Here is a 16,123-nt window from a genome sequence, read left to right on the forward strand (position 1 = left end):
TAGTCTGCAGAAAAACAAAGCTTATCAGAAAATTGAACTGCCATGTTCAGAACCTAAGCAGCTCCTGAGGTCATCAACTTGAATATGTGTATAAAATTCAGGAGATTGGCCAGGCACAGTGGCTCATGCCTATAATCCCAGCACTTTAGGAGGCTGAGATGGGCGGGTCATGGGGTCAGGAGTTCGAGACCAGCCTGGCCAACATGGTGAAACCCCATCTCTACTAAAGATACAAAAAATTAGCTGGGTGTTGTGGTGTGTGCCTGTAATCCTAGCTACTTGGGAGGAAGTAGCTTGAACCTGGGAGGCGGAGGTTGCAGTGAGCCGAGATAAGGCCATTGCACTCCAGCCTGGGCAACAGGGCAAGACTCTGTCTCAAAAAAAAAAAAATCATTGGATTATTTTGAAAAATATACTATAATAATTAATTGAATGAGGTGAGGGTCCAATAAAGACTTACTGGGCCAGTAGGTGGAGTTAGAGTCCACCAATGCTGTGATTTGAAAACTACTTGTTCTGAGGTCTTTCACTTTTCAGCGATTAAGCAACATCTTCCAGTTCATGTATTGCTTTTAGGGAAAGTAGTGGGTATTGGTAAGAGTGACATATAATATTATTGTGCTCATATATCAACATTATTATTGACTAGCATATTACAGTGGCTTCTGGCAGGGAAAGTTTATGCAGTGACACATTTTCTAAACCAGACATATTGTTTGACAAGTCTAATAGACTCACAGATATAATAATTGAATTAGAAACTAATTTTTTATTCATGCATATTTATGGATGCTTACTATATGTAAAGTTCATTATTAATTTTATTTAATTAATTTATTTTTTTTTGAGATGGAATCCCGCTCTGTTGCCCAGGCTTGAGTACAGTGGCACGATCTTGGCTCACTGCAACCACCAGCTCCCAGGTTCAATCAATCGATTCTCCTGCCTCAGCCTCCCTAGTAGCTGGGTTTCAGGCTCCTGCCACTACACTTGGGTAAGTTTTGTGTGTTTATTAGAGAGGGGGTTTTGCCATGTTGACCAGGCTGGTCTCGAACTCTTGACCTCAAGTGATCCGCCAGCCTTGGCCTCCCAAAGTGCTGGGATTACAGGCATGAGCCACCATGCCCAGCCTCATTATGAATTTTAGTGTTTCAGAGTTTACATATGAGTAATCTTGGACACCATTCATTCTCAACTTGTGGAACGCTTTAGGAAATAAACAGCAGTGCATTTTGCTAAATGGTTAGACTTGAAAACAAAATAGTTTAACTTAACAGTAATTTCACAGACATTTTTCAAGTGTACAATTTGACATAGGTGCAAACTAGTGTGTAGACACAGGTATGCACCAGTGAAACTATCACCACAATCAAGATGATGAACATATTAAGCATCCCCAAATGTTTTCTCTTGCTATTTTGTAATTCCTCTCTCCCTTCCCTCTGCACTCTAGCCTCTTTCCTCAGGCAACAAATGATCTACTTTGCTACTACAAATTAGTTTGATTTTTCTAGAATTTTATGTAAATGCAACAACATAGAATGCACATTTTTTACAGTTACCTGCTTTAACTCAACGTAATTATTTGGAGCTTCCTCCGCATCTTGATTTTTATCCAAGTCTATTTTATATTGCTCAGTAGCAGTTTATGGTATGAGTTTGTTTATCCTTTAATCTGCCCCAAGTCAACTTGAAAAAATATGTATATTCTGCTGCTGCTTGGTGAAGTGTTCTATAATTGTCAATTAGGGCAGAGTTGGTAGTATTGTTCAAGTTTTCCATATCTTTGCTGATTTTCTGTATACCTGCTCTCTGTTATTAAGAGAGGTTTTGAAACTCTTACTATAGTTTTTGATTTATCAGTTTCTCACTGCAATTCTATTAGTTTTGCTTAAAGTATTTAAAGATTTTACCTTCTCCCCAGTAATGTGTAGGGGTTCCAGTTTTGTCACATACTCCCCGTCAACTTACTTTTTGATTGGTGTTAGAACAGTAGGTATACTTTTTTGCATCCTTTATAATTAACTTATTATATCTTTAAGTTTAAAATGTGTTTTTTGTAGGCTGCATACAGTTTGGCCTTTTAAAATTATTCTAAGTGACAATCTATGGGTTTTAACTGGAGTACTTAAAATCATTTACATTTTGTGTGATTGTTGACAATGTTTTAAAACTATCATCTCGCTATTTGTTCCCAATTTGTCCCATTTGTTTGTTCTTCCCTTTTTCCTCTTTTTCTGACTTCTTTTGGAGTAACTCAATATTTTTGTGATTCAATTTTATCTTCTTTATTGTCTATTTTTCCTTTTCAGTTTTGCCTCTAATAATTATTAGGTGGAACCAAAGCAGTTCTCAGTTTAGGGCTCATTGTTTCTTACTACTTAGTAAGATCTTTTTATATACTCTACACAATGTCCCATTAATAACGAAAGGTGTTTTCCAGTATGACAATTGAGACATTATTCCCAGTCCTGTGCGAATGCTGGACACAATTACCTCTGATACTTTAGGCAGTCATTTTCCCCCGAACTCAGTTATTTATTCCCATACAGGTACTGATCAATATTCTGCAGATATCTGGGATTCTCTCCTTGTGCATCTCTCTCCTGTCTAGTACTCTTACAATCTTTAGCTGCCTTGGTTTCCTTGAACTCTCACTTCTCTGTTCTCAATTCAGGAAGTTTCCCAAGCTTTACCTGGGTTCCTCCTCACTATGTCATAGACTGGAAACTTTCTGAAAAGCATAAACTGGGGAAATTGTAGGGCTTATCTTATTTGTTTCCTGTCTCTCAGAGATCACTGTTCTTCCCTATCAGATGTCCAATATCATGAAACACTTGTTTCATATATTTTGTATGTTTTTTGTTGTTTTAGGTCAAAACGTAAGTCTAGTTCATGTTAACTACATATGACCAAAAGCACGTGCCATCTACCCTTTATTCTGCTTGTAAGTATAGCTTTGTATCCCTATCTTCCACTAGATCATGAATGTTCGACAAATAGGTTCTTTGTCAATTTCCATCTTTATTTCTGTCCCCATGGCTTATACAGTATTTTATATGCATTAAGTACTTAGTAAATGTTTGTGGAATTTGAATAAACAAAACTTCAAGTTGGGATTTGTTCAGTGTTGTACTTGGTAGTTTACATAACTTAAAAACATGAAAAGTTAGACTCTGTCCCCCAACCTCATTTTATAATTGTGCCAAATATGGCCCACAAGAGTACATAACTTTTCCAAAATTAGAGTCCAACATAAAATATACTCATGCTGTATGAGTTTAAGCAAAATCCTAATCAACCTATGGTTTGGTTTTCATATCTATAAAACGAAAATACTAATACCAGCTCTAACTAAATGATTGCTGTAATAGCAATTGTTATGTAAATATATATTTAGGGTATAGGAGACATGTACATTATTGAATCAACATATTCTCACAGATGCTTGAAGCCATTCAGTTGGTTCACAAATAATGTGCCATATTTACCACACTGCAAATAAAATTTCTCATTTTTATGGTAAATGGTGGAAATACATGGACAATACTATAATGTGCCATGATACCATAAAATTACAAAGAATTTATGTGGCATAGTGTTCTCTTAGCAGCCATCTAAAATATTAATGGAAACAATTATTTTACATATAGAATGTTTGATGTTCAAAGGACATCAAGCCTTTTAAAGCATTTAATGGAAAAAAGCATAAATGAATAGTCACTATTTCTTTGTTCAAAAGAGAAAATAAAACATTCTTAACTAGACATCTGCTTGTATATACAGGTTAGCAATATTGGTAACTATGAGAGATACTGATCCATGACTCATCTAACAACGTACACCAAAGGTATTTATATTTCCATATAGTTGTACTTATGGTTTTGCATTTTTTATCTATTTTTTGTGATCCTTTATGTGCTTCTTAAAAACTTGAAAGTTAAAATGCAATGCCCATTCCCTTTGTACAATACATTTCTAAATGTATTTAAGAAAGCAGTTTTAATAGTAATTTAAACTTTATTACATCTCATAATTTAAAACATTATGAAGATACTATTAAAATAGACTTACTGATTTTAATTATTTTTGAAGGGTTTTTTTTTAGATATAGGAATTTTGTTTAATCTGTTAGGTTTCAGGGGTACCCCCTAAGTTAACCAGATCTCTTTGAAGATGCGGTCAAACTCACTAAGCCATATGCTTCCAGTAGGTAATTATTCCTTAGCTAAACACTAAACTATTTGGGAAAATGTTTGATCTCTTTCATTTCCCTTGTTAGCACGATTCAGCCTCAAGTCATGCTAAACAGGCAGGCCCTCTGACACAATGATGAGCATCATAATAGTAGTAAGGATTTCGCTAATCAACAAAAATTAAAGGAACACTAGCAGCCTAAAGGAGCCAGAATGTGTGAAAAGGATTGTTTCTTTCAGCTTTAATTAACTTTTGTCTTTGCCCAGAACATGCTGTATTTTAAGCCTGGCCAGACTTTCTTAAAGGTCTGAGCCTTTGGGCAGGCACTAAATGGAAAACTTGACTTACTGTAAACAAATTCAGCTTTCTTGTATTTGTTTGCTTACTCACAAAATAATATTGAAAAAAAAACATGCATTTACATTAAATACTTTTTCCTTAATGTTGAACCTCATCTAAAAAAATGAGTTATTTAAAATGAATGGTGTATTATTTTTAAGGGGTAATTCAATTATACATTGTGCTAAACATCCTGAAGACATTTTAGGGAAGATAAACTCAATAAATTTGTGATTGTTTTTCTAAAAGCATTTGTATTGTTCTCATAGAGAAGGTTTGCAAACAAGTATAGAAACAAAAGAACAAGGCCCCAAATTGTTATTGATACTAGTAAACCAATTAGAGCTTTAGCGAGGATGATTTCTAAAAGAAAAGCCATTACTGGGCTGGATGCAGTGGCTCATGCCTGCAATCCCAGCACTTTGGGAGGCCAAGGCAGGTGGATCGCTTGAGCACAGGAGTTCAACTTCAGCCTGGGCAACATGACAAAACCTCAACTCTACAAAAAATACAAAAACTAGCTGGGTGTGGTGGCTTGTGCCTGTAGTCCCAGCTAATTGGGAGGCTGGTGGGAGGATCACCCGAACCTAGGGAGGTGGAGGCTGCAGTGAGCCTGGATCATGACAATGCACTCCAGCCTGGGCAACAGAGTGAGAACCTGTCTCAAGCAGAAAAAAGGAAAAAAAGAAAAAAGAAGAAAAGCCATTAGCAATGGAAGAGAAAATTATACATCTTAGAAATATTTTATGACATTCCTGGTTTTAGCTTATTTGAAATGAAAACAGCGAATCACAGAAATTGATAGAAAACCAATAATTTGGCAAAGCACCTTCACATTAAGCATACAATTTAAATATGTTGGCAGGCATAATACAAATAGGTTTATTCAATGACACATTTGGAAATGTCATGAAGAAATGCTTGAACAGTTTTGAAACATTTTTCTATAGTTGAGAGGCAAAGATTACTGCTTTTTGTATTACATGTTGTTTATTATTAGTATAAAGCTATTTTTAGTAGTAAGATTCAGGCAAATAGGGTTGAAAGGTATTGAAAATGAAATTTGCAGCAGCTTTGCCTTCCGAATATCTTCCCCAGCTACATTTTCGTGGATGAACTTCATATGCTATAGGGAATAGCTATTTCTGTTGTCTTTTAGGTAAGGTTTTCCAGAGAAATTGTCTTTAAGCTTAAAATGTGTGGTCAGTGAAGACATGTAATGCCTGTCTGATGCAAATCAGGATGCAGATCAAAGAAAGGCGTTGTCAGTCATAGAGGCTGGCCTCTTTTGGAATTAATCAGGTGTCTGGGTTTGAATTTAACTGACACTTTTGACTAACATGTAAATGTTTTAGAAAACAAGTACATGTCTGCTAAGGTATTCCTATAAACACCTATTGATTTTGTACCAGCAACACACAGTATTTGTTTATATTTTCTATTATAATAATATGCTGGTGACATCAGCTTATAAAATTCTAATGGTTCATTTTAATCTAGGAGATTTAGACACACCAACTAATATGTTCCTGAATATTTACAAAATGGAATTGCAGATCATTGCATTAAGGTATCTGGTACTATTTTTTCTGAGGACTAACACCATAAATGTCAAATAAATATCACCTAGCACAGGTTCTTTAAACCTACTGATGGAAATTATTTCAAATATATACATATGTACTAAATGGAACTGCCATTATAATATGATGTAGTAGAGAACTACAGAATTTGAGATCAGATTAACTCTTATTTGAATTTTGGCTTTAACACTATTCCATTTTGTAAAATGGTGATACTAATACAAACATTGTATTTGGGGTGGTGGAGAAGATTTTGAGTTAATTTGCACAACTAAATAAGGATGCCCTGACACCGTAAAATTGCATAGGATCTAATTCGTTCTTTTCAGGTTTAAAAAATCATTTTCTGTAATATCTGTTATTACTAACAAAAATCAGTTCAGCTATAATAAATAATGAAAATATAAATCAAAATATTATGTATTTCCCTTGGTCTAAAGGGTAATAAGAATGAAAATTCTTGGTGTTTTTCATTGCAAATGAGCAATATTTAGATACTAATACAAAATGATTTAAACTAGCAAGAGAGATAATTCTTATTTGGTTATATTTCATACACTTCAATGACCAGCTTAGCATAAGTCAAGGACACAGTATTCTATGAGAATAAAATAAATTGAGAATTTGGGGAAATCCCCTAGAAAGATAAAATCCTGCACAACTTTTCCATAATTGATTCTCAGATATGAGTCTGGATAAACTGGATACTTTTTCCTCCCCAGTTTTTTGACCTGGGAAGAGTCTACTGAGGACTTGCACATCCCAAACAGAACAGGGATGGATTGTAGCCAGTAATATAGTTTGGATATTTGAGCCTTCGAAACACATGTTAAAATTTCATCCACAATGTTGGAGATAGGGTCTAATGGGAGGTGTTTGAGTCATGGGGGCAGATTCCTCATGAATGGCTTGGTGCTGTGCTCGTGGTAATGAGTGAGTTCTTGCTCTATAAGTTCCTACTAGAGCTAGTTGTTTGAATCTTGCACCTCCCTCTCCTCTCTCTTGTCTATCTGTCTTTCCAAGTCATCTCTGCACATGCTGGCTACTCTACACCTTGTACTGTGATTGGAAGCAGCCTGAGGCTTTCACCAGATGCTCAGTTTTCTAGCCAGCAGAATTGTCAACCAAATAACTTTTCCTTTATAAATAACCTTAGCAACACAAATGAGCTAAGACAGTCAAGTAACAGCATGGTTTCACACATATAGAAGCTCACATTCGATGTCAATATCCCAGAAAAACAATCAGCATTGAAAGTCTCTCAAACAGGTTGCAACAAAGGCTATTTCACAAACCAGAAGGTTCTACTGAAATTTTATTTACCCATCTCTTTCTCAAAGCCATTGCTTTTTTTTTGCCTTCCCCCGACTCAATCAAGCCAGCAGCAGGAATGAGGGGTAGAGAGAAAGCAGTTCTTCTGCCTGTTTCTTGGCTTTTACTTTCACTTCCCCACTCCCTGTTCTGCCTTTGGGATCTATTCTGTCTATTCTTCAATGAGCTTCATGATCTTGCTAACCTATGTTAATATAACCTCCTTCCAATTGCCCAATTCCCATCATATGTGATCTCAGTTAGAACAAGGGAAAGCCCAGGAGCTGAGCAGAGAAACCAAAGAAATCTGCTAGACGTGGCGAGTGGAAAAGAGTCTTGGAGACTTCGACAGTGAGGGTGTTTGTTTGATCACTAGAGTGTTCTTCCACCTTGGGGATTTGAAACGGGCTTTATAAATATCATGGAATAAATAATTGGATAAACAAATGTTTATACATTAGGATTCTGATTCCCAATGCTGTTGTAACTCTAACTTGTATACTGTGGAGGCAGTATACGTATGCTTCTCAGATTTTATTGTGAAGAATTTGGAACATCGTCTGAACATAGATGGAAGGGGCAGGGCTAAAATGAGAGGCCAAATGTTCCTGAGACTTTGTGCTGAGCAGCAGTAAATGTGAATTTCCGACCAAGTTCTAAAACGAATGGAGAGCATTAGGAATCAAATATGAGATCATTAGGAGCCCTTTTAGAGTTGAAAATGGGCAAGTGTCCAGAATAAAACCTTTACAGGTATCATATTTTATACAATGAAAGTACATGAGGAATACCAATAATAATAGAGAACTGCAAGTTTTTAAAATTAGAGGCAACACCTTGCCACTTTAGACTTATGTGGAATCCTTAAGTCATTTTATGATTGTCCTTCCACAATGACCAATTGTGAATTTCTCTGCACAACTGGGCTGATAAAAACTATCTTTTAAAAAAATTTTATTTTATTTTATTTTAAGTTCCAGGATCCATGTGCAGGACGTGCAGGTTTGTTACATAGGCAAATGTGTGCCATGGTGGTTTGCTGCACCTATCAACACCCATCACCTAGTTATTAAGCCCCGCATGCATTAGCTGTTTATCCTGATGCTTTCCCACCCCCTACCCTCCCCTTGACAGTTTCCAGTGTGTGTTCTTCCCCTCCCTGTGTCCATGTGTTCTCATTGTTCAGTTCCCACTTACAAGTGAGAACATGTGGTGTTTGGTGGTTTTCTGTTCCTGTGTTAATTTGCTGAAGACTATGGCTTCCAGCTCCATCCATGTCCCTGCAAAAACATGAGCTCATTCCTTTTTAGGAGTGCATAGTATTCTATGGTGTATATGTACCATGTTTTCTTTATACAGTCTATCATTGATGGGCATTTGGGTTGATTCCATATCCTTGCTATTGTGAATAGTGTTGCAGTGAACATATGTATATATGCATCTTTATAATAGAACGATTATATTCCTTTGGGTATATACCCAGTAATGGGATTGCTGGGTAAAATGGTATTTTCTAGTTCTAGGTATCTGAGGAATCATTACACTGTCTTCCACAATGGTTGAACTATTAGGTTGGTGCAAAATAATGACAGTTTTACCATTACTTTTAATAATTTACATTTCCACCAATAGTGTAAAAGCATTCCTATTTATCCACAACCTTGCCAGCATCTGTTGTTTCTTGACATTTTAATAATTGCCATTCTGACTTGTATGAGATGGTATCTCATTGTGGTTTCAATTTGCATTTCTCTAATGATCAGTGATATCGAGCTTTTTTTCATATGTTTGTTGGCTGTATATATGTCTTCTTTTGAGAAGTGTGTATTCATGTCCTTTGCACACTTTTCAATAGAGTTGTTTGTTTTTTTTCTTGTAAATTTGTTTAAGTTCCTTGTAGATTCTGGATATTAGACCTTTGACAGATAGATAGATTGCAAAACTGTTCTTCCTTTCTGTAGGTTGTCTGTTCACTCTGATGATAGTTTCTTTTGCTGTGTAGAAGCTGATAAAGACTATCTGTTGGTTCATATTAGTAGGTCACATTTCAGGTGTGCATTGTTGTACTTTTTTAAAAAAATCAAAAACTTAATAGTTACATTAAATTAAATTTTCAAAAAAATAGATTACATTTACATTGAAATCAAGATTAATAATAATAGAACTATTCTTCAATCGAACTTCAAATTATGAAAGTCACTTCTCAGTTGTCAACAGAAGGGTACAGAGAATTTAAAATGGTGAACTCATTGGTTTTAAAATGTGGTTCAACTTAAAGGGAATTTAGAAGTAACTGGCCAGGCATGGTAGCATTTCTATCATCCCAGCATTTCTATAATCCCAGCATTTTGGAAGGCTGAGGTTGTAGGATTGCTTGAGGCCAGGAGTTTGAGACCAGCCTGGGCAAAATAGGGAGACTAGCTCAACACAAAAAAAGTTAAAATTAGCTGAATGTAGTGACGTATACCTCTAGTACTAGCTACTCAGGAGACAGGTGGGAGGATAGCTTGAGCCCAGGAGTTTGAGGTTACAATGAGCTCTGATTGTGTCACTGCACTCCAACGTGGGCAACAAAGCAAGACCTGGTAAAAAATAAATAATAAAAAATAAATAAGTAAATAAATAAAGGATCCTACATTCTTTTTTTATTTTTAATTTTTATGGGTACATAATAGGCATGTATATTTATGGGATATGAGAAAAGACTGTTGGTTTTTCCCTGTTCAGAATGATACTAGCTGTGGGTCTGTTATATATGGCCTTTATCGTGTTGAGGTATGTTCCTTCTATACCCACTTTTTTTGAGGGTTTTTTTAAATCATAAAGCATTGTTGAATTTTATCAAATGCTTTTTCAGCATCAATTGAAAAGATCATATAGTTTTTGTCCTTCATTCTGTTCACATAATGTATCACATTGATTGATTTGCATATGTTGAATCATCTTTGCAATCCCACTGAGTCATGATGAATGATCTTTTTAGTATGTCTTTGAATTCAGTTTGCTAGTATTTTATTGGGGATATTTGCAGCAATGTTCATCAGGTTTATTGGCCTGTAGTTTTCTTTTTTTAGATGTTCCTTTGTCTAGTTTTAGTATCAGGGTAATACTTGCCTCATAGGATGAATTTGGAAGTCTTCCATCCTCTATTTTTCTGAATAATTTGAGAGGATTGGTGTTAGTTCTTCTTTAAATGTTTGGTAAAATTCAGCAGTGAAGCCATTGTGTTCAGGCTTTTTTTTTTGCTGGAAGACTTTTCATTATAGCTTCAATCTCATTACTGGTTATTGGTCTGGTCAAGTTTTAAATTTCTTCATGATTCAATCTCGGTAGGTTTTTATGTCCAGTAATGTATACGTTTCTTCTAGGTTTTTCAATTAATTCACATATAGTTGCTCATAGTAGTTTCTAATAATCCTTTGAATTTCTGCTGTGTCAGTTGTAATGTGTCCTTTTTCACCTCTGATTTTATTTATTTGGGTCCTCTCTCTTTTTACTTAGTCTTGGTAAAGGTTTGCCAATTTTATCTTTTCCAAAAAACCACATTTTTGTTTCATTGATATTTTGTATTTTTTTGTTTAAATTTCATTTATTTCTCCTCTGATCTTTATTATTTCTTCCACTAATTTTGGTTAGGTTTGCTCTTACTTTTTTAGTTCTTTAAGATGCATTGTGAGGGTGCTTATTTGAAGTTTTTCTACTTTTTTGATGTAGGCATATATAGCTATGAACTTCCCTCTTAGTACTTCTTTTGCTATATCTCATAGGTTTTGGTATGTTATATTTCCATTTTCATTTGTTTTGAGAAATTTTTAAATTTTCTTCCTAATTTCTTCATTGAACCACCAGTCATTTAGAAGTATATTGTTTAATTTCCATGTGGATGTATAGTTTTAAAAGTTCCTCTTGTTACCAATTTTTAGTTTTATTACATTGCGGTCAGAGATGATACTAGAATGATTTAATTTTATTTGAAATTTTTAAAACTTGTTTTGTGTCCTAACATATGGCCTGTCTTTAATCAATGTGCTGAGGAGAAGAATGTGTATCCTGCAGCCATTGGATAAAATGTTCTGTAAATACCTATTAGGGCTATTGGGTCTATGGTGCAGATTAAGTCCATTGTTTCTTTACTGATTTTCTGTCTGAATGATCTGTCCAATGCTGAAAATAGGGTGTTGAATTCTGTAGCTATTATTGTTTTGGAGTCTATCACTCTCTTTAGTTCTCATAGTATTTGCTTTATATATCTGGGTGCTCCAATGTTGGGTACATATATATTTATAATTGTTATATACTCTTGATGAGTTGACCACTTTATCATTATATAATGATCTCCTTTGTCTTTTATAGTTATTGTCTTGAAATCTATTTAATTTAGCTATTAGTATAGCTAGCTACTCCTCCTCTTTTTTGGATTCCATTTGCATAGAATACTTTTTTCTATCCCTTTATTTTCAGTCTGTGTGTGTCTTCATAGTTAAAGTGTGTTTCATGTAGGCAACATATCATTTGGTCTTGTTTTTATTTAATCCATTCTGCCACTCTAGGTCTTTTGATTAGAGTTTAGTGCATTTACATTCAATATTATTATTGATAAGTAAGGATTTACTCCTAATTTGTTTTTGGTTTTCTTTTTTTGTCATCTTTTCCTCCCTCCCTTTCACCCACCTTCCTATTTTCCCTCCTTCCTTTGTTTTTGTGAAGGTGATTTTCTCTGGTAGTATATTTTAATTTCTTGCTTTTTATTTTTTGTGTATCTGCTATGTGCTTTTCCACTGAGGTTACCATGAGGCTTGTGAATAACATATTATAACCAATTATTTTAAACTGATGACAACTTAACACTGATTTCATAAACAAACAAGCAAAGAGAAAACTAATAATAACTCTACAGTTTAATTTTATCCCCTACTTTTAAAGTTTTTATTGTTTCCATTTATATCTTATTGTACTGTCTGTGTCTTGAGAAGTTGTTTTTATTTTTGATAGGTTCACCTTTTAATCTTTCTATTCAAGATATGAATTATTTATACACCACACTTATGATGTTATAATATTCTGTGTTTTTCTGTGTACTTACTATTACCCAAGAGTTTTGTATCTTCAGATGGGTTTTTATTGGTAAAGTCCTTTTCTTTCAGATTGAAGAACTTCCTTTAGCATTTCTTACAGGCCAGGTCTGGAAAAGTCTTTATTTTTCCTTCTTGTTTGAAGCGTATTTTTACTGGCTATCCTATTCTAGGATAAAAGTATTCTTCCTTCAGTACTTTAAATATGCCATGCTACTTTCTCCTGGCCTGTAAGGTTTCCACTGAAAAGTCCAGTGGAAACCTTATGTCAAAAGCCAGACGTATTGGAGATCCTTTGCATGTTGTGTCTGTATTTTCTCTCAGTGCTTAGGATCTTTCTTTATCCTTGATCTTTGGGAGTTTGATTTTTAAGTGTCTTGAGATAGTCTCCTTTGGGTTATATCTGCCTGGTGTTCTGTCACCTTCTTGTCCTTAAATATTGATATATTTCTCCAGGTTTAGAAATTCTCTGTTATTATCCCTTTGAATATACTTACTACACCCATCCCTTTCTCAACCTCATTTTAAAGGCCAATATCTCTTAGATTTGCATTTTTGTGTCTATTTTCTAGATCTTGTATGTATGCTTCACTCTTTTTTATTCCTTTTTCTCCTGTCTCCCTGATTGTGTATTTTAAAATAGTCTGTCTTCAGGTTCACTAATTCTTTCTTCTGCTTGGTCAGTTATGCTGCTAGGAGACTCTGATGCATTTTTCAGTGTGTCAATTGCATTTTTTAGCTCCACCACATGGCTGTTGCCAGGGTTTGGGGTAGGAGTGGTGTCAACAATTCAAGACAGTCTTTCCTACCCTTTTCACTGCCCTTGATTTGATGTTGCAACGAGGAACTCTGATCATTTACCTGATTTTTTGGTCTTATAAAAGTGCTTTTTTGTGTAAACAGTTGTTCAGTTTGGTGTTCCTGCATAGAGAACAATTGGTGGAGTGTTCTATTCAGTCACTTGGTTTTGTCTCCTCCCCTTACCTTCTTATTGATTCAAAGTATATCTGTATCATTTTCCTCTGCATGTGAAAGAATTATATTGCCAGTCTTTTTGATTTCCAGCCTTTATTCAATGTCTTTAGTATATTTTATTTGTAATGAAATTAAAATGCTCAGATAAAGAGAATGGTCTTTTAAACCACTTTTACAGTTTAATATGTTGCATTTTAGGCTGACGTTAAATGAAAGTCACCTAAAATATTTATGATTAAAAAATTCCACTGGGAGGGAGGAGCCAAGATGGCCAAATAGGAACAGCTCCGGTCTAAGGATCCCAGCGTGAGCAACACAGAACACGGGTGATTTCGGCATTTCCAACTGAGGTGCCTGGTTCATCTCACTGGAGAGTGCCAGACAGTAGGTGCAGGACAGTGGGTGCAGCGCACTGTGCACGAGCTGAAGCAGGACGAGGCATCACCTCACCTGGGAAGCACAAGGGGTCAGGGAATTCCCTTTCCTAGTCAAAGAAAGCGGTGACAGATGGCACCTGGAAAATCGGGTCACTCCCACCCGAATACTGCGCTTTTCCAACGGGCTTAAAAAACGGCACACCAGGAGATTATATCCCGCACATGGCTCAGAGGGTCCTACTGGCTTGGAGGGTCCTACTCCCATGGAGTCTCGCTCATTGCTAGCACAGCAGTCCAAGATCAAACTGCAAGGCGGCAGTGAGGCTGGGGGAGGGGCGCCCGCCATTGCCGAGTTACTTGTTTGATTAGGTAAACAAAGCGGCCAGGAAGCTGGAACTGGATGGAGACCACCACAGCTCAAGGAGGCCTGCCTGCCTCTGTAGGCTCCACCTCTGGGGGCAGGGCACAGACAAACAAAAAGACAGCAGTAATCTCTGCAGACTTAAATGTCCCTCTCTGACAGCTTTGAAGAGAGTAGTGGTTCTCCCAGCACGCAGCTTGAGATCTGAGAATGGGCAGACTGACTCTTCAAGTGGGTCCCTGACCCCCAAGGAGCCTAACTGGGAGGCACCGCCCAGTAGGGGTGGACTGACACCTCACACGGCTGTGTACTCCTCTGAGACAAAACTTCCAGAGGAACGATCAGGCAGCAGCATCTGCGGTTCACCAATATCCGCTGTTCTGCAGCCACCGCTGCTGATACCCAGGCAAACAGGGTCTGGAGTGGACCTCTGGCAAACTCCAACAGACCTGCAGCTGAGGGTCCTGTCTGTTAGAAGGAAAACTAACAAACAGAAAGGACATCCACACCCAAAACCCATCTGTACTTCACTATCATCAAAGACCAAAGGTAGATAAAACCACAAAGATGGGAAAAAAACAGAGCAGAAAAACTGGAAACTCTAAAAATCAGAGTGCCTCTCCTCCTCCAAAGGAACGCAGCTCTTCGCTAGCAATGGAACAAAGCTGAATGGGGAATGACTTTGCCGAGTTGAGAGGAGAAGGCTTCAGATGATCAAACTACTCCGAGCTACAGGAGGAAATTCAAACCAATGGCAAATAAGTTAAAAGCTTTGAAAAAAAATTAGATGAATGGATAAGTAGAATAATCAATGCAGAGAAGTACTTAAAGGACCTGATGGAGCTGAAAACCAAGGCACGAGAGCTATGTGACGAATGCAGAAGCCTCAGTAGACGATGCGATCAACTGGAAGAAAGGGTATCAGTGATGGAAGACGAAATGAATGAAATGAAGTGAGAAGAGAAGTTTAGGGGAAAAAGAATAAAAAGAAATGAACAAAGCCTCCAAGAAATATGGGACTATGTGAAAAGACCAAATCTACATCCGATTGGTGTACCTGAAAGTGATGGGGAGAATGGAACCAAGTTGGAAACCACTCTGCAGGATATTATCCAGGAGAACTTCCCCAATCTAGCAAGGCAGGCCAACATTCAAATTCAGGAAATACAGAGAATGCCACAAAGATACTCCTCGAGAAGAGCAACTCCAAGACACATAATTGTCAGATTCACCAAAGTTGAAATGAAGGAAAAAATGTTAAGGGCAGCCAGAGAGAAAGGTCAGGTTACCCACAAAGGGAAGCCCATCAGACTAACAACGGATCTCTCGGCAGAAACTCTACAAGCCAGAAGAGAGTGGGTGCCAATATTCAACATTCTTAAAGAAAAGAATTTTCAACCCAGATTTTCATATCCAGCCAAACTAAGCTTCATAAGTGAAGGAGAAATAAAATACTTTACAGACAAGCAAACGCTGAGAGATTTTGCCACCACCAGGCCTGCCCTAAAAGAGCTCCTGAAGGAAGCACTAAACATGGAAAGGAACAACTGGTACCAGCCACTGCAAAAACATGCCAAATCGTAAAGACCATCAAGGCTAGGAAGAAAGTGCATCAACTAATGAGCAAAATAACCAGCTAACATCATAATGACGGGATCAAATTCACACATAACAATATTAACTTTAAATGTAAATGGGCTAAATGCTCCAATTAAAAGACACAGACTGGCAAATTGGATAAAGAGTCAAGACTCATCAGTGTGCTGTACTCAGGAAACCCATCTCACGTGCAGAGACACACATAGGCTCAAAATAAAGGGATGGAGGAAGATCTACCAAGCAAATGGAAGACAAAAAAAGGCAGGAGTTGCAATCCTAGTCTCTAATAAAACAGACTTTAAACCACCA

The 16,123-nt window shown here is 36.6% G+C and overlaps 1 protein-coding gene across 12 annotated transcripts in view; it reads right to left on the reverse strand.

Annotated features, from left to right (window-relative positions):
* KHDRBS2 (KH RNA binding domain containing, signal transduction associated 2) overlaps positions 1–16,123 on the reverse strand; it is a 795,325-nt gene that overhangs the window by 265,654 nt on the left and 513,548 nt on the right. Inside the window, exon 7 of one of the 12 annotated variants that reach the window (XM_055113708.2) lies at positions 4,636–5,194. The exons of the other annotated variants lie outside the window; for them this stretch is intronic. Within the exon in view, the coding sequence (XP_054969683.1) occupies positions 5,114–5,194 (81 nt within the window). The 3' untranslated portion in view covers positions 4,636–5,113. Of the gene's footprint in view, positions 1–4,635; positions 5,195–16,123 lie in introns of those variants that run through there. 12 annotated transcript variants of the gene reach the window in all.

Source organism: Pan paniscus, chromosome 5 (assembly GCF_029289425.2).
Source record: "Pan paniscus chromosome 5, NHGRI_mPanPan1-v2.0_pri, whole genome shotgun sequence".
Taxonomy (NCBI): domain Eukaryota; kingdom Metazoa; phylum Chordata; class Mammalia; order Primates; family Hominidae; genus Pan; species Pan paniscus.